Consider the following 6,313-nt stretch of genomic DNA (forward strand, 5'->3'; position numbering starts at 1 on the left):
TCTGGACCGTAGGCAAGACCACTAAAATGGCGTACAGCCGTAGCTCAAACACCACAAATAAAGTTGCTGCAGTGAAGACGACAAAACAACCAAGGATCAAAACAACCAAGGGCAGAACGATCATGACAAAGACCGATGATCGGATATCTGAAAAGCAGAGCACAGGACCAGCGGATGGATCTGCATCTGAAAACAAGGAGACCCCCATTCCCATTATGTTTAAAAAGGACTTTCCCAAATTGCCCACGTGGGATTTTGAGGATGTATATCTCAGGGACCCTCAATCAAGACAGACAGTAAGAGGAAGCTGATTAAGACATTTTAATTGTTATTTAATTGTAAATTCAACTGATCCCAACCTGATGTAGCTTCTATTTGGGTTTGTGCGACTGCATTTTTAGTGTACGTCTGTGGTCCCCTCCACCCCTCCACCCCTCCACCTCTCTCTGTCTCTCTCAGACCTGCCCCCAGTCTCTCCAGCGCTCTGAGGACCCAGGCTTCAAGGAGTCCTTTATTCCCGACATGCAGCTGTACCTGCACAGAGAGCACCTCAGCATGGGGGAGTGGAACCGCCTGGCCCATTTCAACAACCCCTTTGGTTTTATGGGATACAACTACTCAGGTATCGGAATGTCTGGAAATGTGCAGGTGTGCATGTGTGATTGTATGTGTATGTCTTTTCTCCACTATTCATCATTAGGGTTAGGGTTAGGGTTAGGGTTATGAGATTTTCATAGTATTCGTGCACAGAGAAGGGTATTATCACATTGGCTACGGGTGGAATCAGCAAGACAAGTAGAAAATAAGCCAGGGTCCTGGGTTTATATTGTTTGTATTGATGTTGTATACAAATGTTGTTATACATACAAATATATTTGATTGATTGATTGATACAATCACTGCCTGTGTGTGTGTGTGTGTGTGTGTGTGTGTGTGTGTGTGTGTGTGTGTGTGTGCATGTGCGTGCGTGTGCGTGCGTGTGTAGAGGTGAAACCAGCAGTGGATATGATATCTAAGCCCAAGGAACCTCTTCTCCTGCCCCTGCCCGATTCAAAGGGGTGTGTTCGCTGTGCAGTGGTGGGGACTGGAGGAATCCTCAACGGCTCCCGCATGGGGAGAGAGATAGATGCACATGACTATGTGTTCAGGTAAAGGGAGGGGAGAGGACTGTTGATTCTACCTTAGTCATTATACAGCAATAATTCAGACGGTCATATTTGTTTTAAGTACTGATGCTACACAGCTGCGTAAATGTTTAATGTGGATTAAGAGGGAGAGGTCCACACACCTATAGATCCTGTATAATATAAGCCAAAGCAAATATAATGATTATTTATTTATTATTTTGAATGAATGACTGAATGAATCTTTATTTCGAACATGATTTTAAAAAGAACAAATAATACGAAGAGTACGTATTAGTTATTTGAACGTATCACTGTTCGAAAGGGAGTAGGATGAAGCCTAAGCTTATCATATCCTACCCCTAGGACATGATAAGCTTTGTTTGTTTAACAAAGTATATTTTTATTAGCCATGCATGCATTAGCTAGTCACTAGTGTAACTGTTATTACAATCAATTACAATTACAATTTTCTCTCTCCTCTCTCTGGCAGGATGAATGGCGCTGTCACCCGGGGTTACGAGGAGGACGTGGGGAACAGAACGTCGGTGTACGTTCACACGTCTTTCTCCATGACTGCGTCGATTTGGCTGTTCAAGAAGTATGGCTTCACCAGGGCTCCTCGTGATGAGGTACTCAAACCAGCTGCTCCACTTCAGATCAGAAGTGATAGGGTTAGGATTCAACAGGCACCCTGTTCACTGTCTTTAATGGGGCCCTCATTCTTCCTCTCTCTCGTGTGTAGTTGACGGCGTTTCATTCAAACACATACAGTACATACATACATACTCATGCACAGCACTGAGCCTTCCTCTCCTGTCCTCTGTGCAGGGGATAAAATATGTGTTGATTCCCGAGGGCCTAAGGGATTACAAATGGCTTAATGGTCTTTTAGGGAGCAAAACGGTCTCCATTGAAGGTTTTGGAATGAAAATGTAAGTACACGTACACACACACACACACACACACACACACACACACACACCCACACACACACACACACACACACACACACACACACACACACACACACACACACACACACAAAATCACTGTGGAGGACTGAGGTGTCTACTAGCCCTAGAAAGAGAGCGTCTGCCCCTGACATTTCATACACTGGTATAATGGACCTATCGCTAAGCCACGCCCCCTTTGAAAACTCGGACAAACAAACAACGCTTCACTGACAGTGACTGACTGACCAACCGTGACTGAATGACATTCAATGACTTACAATGGCGGGAGTTAGCAAATTTCTGATTTCTGATTTACCACAGCAAGTAATAGACATGTTTTTTTAAAGATGACAATAATATTTCGTCTAGAAGCTTTTCACCATCAGATATTAGCGAGTTGTTTGTCCGAGTTTTCTGCCTGCAGTGACTTTAGCTGTGATATGATTGGACAATTTCTATTTTGGGACGTGGCTTAGCGATAGGTAAATTCGCTCCTCATCTCTCCACTGTGATACGTAACTGATGTACAACGTGCATTCTGAAGGTCACTGACATAGCATCACCCAGTCAATGGGGCACTACTAATGAGGGAGATTAAATCCACTTCCCCTGTGCACTGTGTGCTTCTGAAGTTTAATGCATGGAACCAGCAGTGCTGCTCTGCCTTGTGCCTTCTCAGGGCTTACTATGGTGTCTTGTCTCTCAGGCCACAGACGTACTACTCAAGGCAGTTTGATGAAAACCGCTTCTACGTTCTTCACCCAGACTTCCTCAGATATATCCGGAACAGGTATGGATGGACTCATGATGTAGTCTTGTAGTCAGTGAATGGACTAATCATATCATATAAGTCTTCCTCGGTCCTTCACTAATCACGTCCAGTGTGAGAAACAATACTAACCCTTCTGTTAGGAAGCGATGGTAGTAGTCCTAATTCCCTCAGGGCTTAGGGCCTTGGTTTACATATCGAATCATGCACAAGCTGCAATGATTCAAGGCAAGGCAAGGCAAGGCAAGTTTATTTGTATAGTACATTTCATACAACAGGGGCAATTCAAAGTGCTTTACATACATTATTTAAAAGATTCACGTCAAGGTGTGCCTTTACAAAGCTCAAAGTGCAAAAGCTTTATTGTCTGGCAACGATGTACAGTTGAGGTCAGACGTTTACATACAGTACACCGTATGTAACACCAAATACCTTTAAACTCAGTTTTTCACAAGTTAATCCTAATAAACATTCGCTGTTTTTAGGTCAGTTCGGATCACTACTTTATTTAGGCGGAGGTTCGCCGCCTCCACCATCAGACCTCTGCAGCTCATCCAAAATTCTGCTGCTCGTCTGGTGTTCAATCTCCCCAAATGTTCTCATGTTACCCCCCTCCTTCGCACCCTGCACTGGCTCCCGATAGCAGCTCGCATTAGATTCAAGACCCTGGTGCTTGCCTACCAGGCAGCAAAACAGACAGCCCCTGCCTACCTGCAGGCAATGGTCACCCCCCAAACATCAGCCTGTTCACTCCGCTCCTCCACCTCTGCTGGCCGACTGGCCCCACCACCTCTACGCCAACACGGCAGTCACGCTGCCCGGTCACGTCTCTTCACTATACTGGCTCCCCGCTGGTGGAATGAACTTCCCATAGCTGTCAGAACTGCAGAGTCACTCCCCATCTTCCGCCGGAGACTGAAGACCCATCTCTTCAGGTTACACCTTAACTGCTCCTCTTGAGACATCTACTACCCCCAGCACTTTGCCTCCCGAGACACCTGCTTCCCCCTATACTGTGTCTCCTAAGAGTTCTTTCCCCCCCTTGTACTGTTTCTCCTGTGTCAAAAAAAGGAACAAAAAGAAAATGATAATAATTATTTCTTTCTTCTTCTATCACGATGACTGCCAAACAGAACTGGTGTAACTGAGTCAGGTTTGTAGGCCTCCTTGCTTGCACACACTTTTTTCAGTTCTTCCCACACATTTTCTATAGGATTGAGGTCAGGGCTTTGTGATGGCCACTCCCATACCTTGACTTTATTGTCCATAAGCCATTTTGCCACAACTTTGGAAGTATGCTTGGAGTCATTGTCCATTTGGAAGACCCATTTGCGACCAAGCTTTAACTCCCTGGCTGATGTCTTGAAATGTTGCTTCAATATATCCACATAATTTCCCTTCCTCATGATGCCATCTATGATGCTGCCACCCCCGTGCTTCACGGTTGGGATGGTGTTCTTCGGCTTGCAAGCCTCCCCCTTTTTCCTCCAAACAGAACAAAGGTCATTATGGCCAAACAGCTACATTTTTGGTTCATCACACCAGAGGACATTTCTCCAAAAAGTAAGACCTTTGTCTCTTCGACCTTTGACCTCTGCAGTTGCAAACCGTAGTCTGGCTTTTTTATGGTGGTTTTGGAGCAGTGGCTTCTTCCTTGCTAAGTGGCCTTTCAGGTTATGTTGTTGATATAGGACTCGTTTTACTGTGGATATACAGTCATGGCCAAAGTATTGGCACTTCTGTCAGAGAATGCACAAGTTCTCCCAGAAAAATGTTGCAATTACAAATGCTTTGGTATTCACATGTTTATTTCTTTTGTTTGCATTGGAAGAACACAAAAAAGCAAAGTAAAAAAGCCAAATCTGATATCATTCTGGGTCTGTTTTCTTCTGTTCTCTTGTTATCTTGTCTTAGTTTTCTTGGTTTAGGGTAGAGTCGTCCAAAGGATCCCAACAAGCATCTATCTGAGTGCAAGTGGCTTTAGACAGTTGTTGGGTGTTGGGTGCTGAGTGTCAGATGTGTCTGTTTGCCTGCTCATACCTATAGGTTCATAAAGTCTAAGCTGCTTGAGGGTCCACACTGGGCGATGACGAGACCCACTAATGGAGCATTCACACTCTTCCTCGCCCTGCACACCTGTGACGTGGTGAGTCAATGTTGCTCAGGAGCCACTGCCATGGCTGCCATGTAAATGATATGTTGTGTAGATCATAACAATCTTCCGGTTGAGATATAAATAGCCACTTTCCATATGGTTATGACTATAATTAAATGTGTTAGCTCATTGTGAAAATGTCTTGAATGAAACCATGTGAGGTCTTAATGTGTCACTCCAGCTGTTTCAATCAAAAACCTCTCTAGGCGTCACTGTATAACAACTGGAACTAAAACAATGTATTCATATGGTAATTACAATGACAGGTGGACGCATATGGATTCATCACAGAGGACCACAGTAAATACCCCAACTACTATTTTGAAAAACAGAAAACCAAAGTCATTTTCTATACCAATCATGACTACAACCTGGAGATAAAGACCTGGAAGGAACTGCATGATGCCAAAATCATCAACCTTTACCAGGGAAAAGAGAAGTCTGGAGGAGCCTCCACAACACCCCCCTGACACACTGGCTGTGACAGGCTTCCTCCCCATATCTCATCTTCTTCATCATCATCGGTGTTAATATGAATGAACTTGACAGGTGAAAGCAAGTTGCCATATTGCTTTTAGCTAAACCAATGTTTTCAGATCAGTAAAGTTATAGGGGGTGTACTGTGTAATATATGTTTATATATTTTATTGAATATTTAATATATTTTGTTGAATATTGACTTTGTATTTTAATAATCATAATATTATAATATGTACATTTTATATAATTCACATTATACATGGTTTGATCAGTTGAACCAATGACATGTAAAGAGTTGTTCTAGCACTGTGTTTTCTTTTAGAAAGAAACTAAGCAGTAATGAATTTTTACTGTTGAAATGTTTTGTGCCTTCTTGTATGGAATGTGTTTTATGGGGAACTTGTTAAATAATACATTGTTGCGGTCATTGTCATGACCTACAGCAGAAGATGTGGACTATTCATTGTAGGGCTTAGACGGAGTGTTGAGGAAGTGCCAATGGGCTGCTACTGTAGGCCCCAGGACTGTAGACTCAGTGACTGTAGACTCAGGGACTGTAGACTCAGGTACTGTAGGCTCAGGAACTCTAGAACTCTAGACTCAGTGACTCTAGACTCAGTGACTGTAGGCCCCAGGACTGTAGACTCAGTGACTGTAGACTCAGTGACTCTAGAACTCTAGACTCAGTGACTCTAGACTCAGGAACTGTAGACTCAGTGACTGTAGACTCAGGGACTGTAGACTCAGTTACTGTAGACTCAGTTACTGTAGACTCAGGGACTCTAGGGACACTTAATATTTTTTACTAAAGCGAAGGAATTATTCACTA

The 6,313-nt window shown here is 43.5% G+C and overlaps 1 protein-coding gene across 1 annotated transcript; it reads left to right on the forward strand.

The window, feature by feature from the left end:
• Positions 1-122: 122 nt before the first annotated feature.
• On the forward strand, positions 123-5,474 carry LOC308167533 (alpha-N-acetylgalactosaminide alpha-2,6-sialyltransferase 1-like; the record flags this gene model as incomplete). The annotated part of the gene is made up of 8 exons (XM_080541950.1): positions 123-296; positions 460-622; positions 986-1,148; positions 1,618-1,756; positions 1,956-2,059; positions 2,787-2,870; positions 4,896-4,995; positions 5,271-5,474. The coding sequence occupies 8 exons, from the start codon at positions 123-125 to the stop codon at positions 5,472-5,474; spliced, it is 1,131 nt and encodes a 376-aa protein (XP_080398076.1).
• Between the last annotated feature and the right edge of the window lie 839 nt (positions 5,475-6,313).

Source organism: Nansenia antarctica (genome assembly GCF_963989245.1).
Source record: "Nansenia antarctica genome assembly, chromosome: 11".
In the NCBI taxonomy this organism is placed as follows: domain Eukaryota; kingdom Metazoa; phylum Chordata; class Actinopteri; order Argentiniformes; family Microstomatidae; genus Nansenia; species Nansenia antarctica.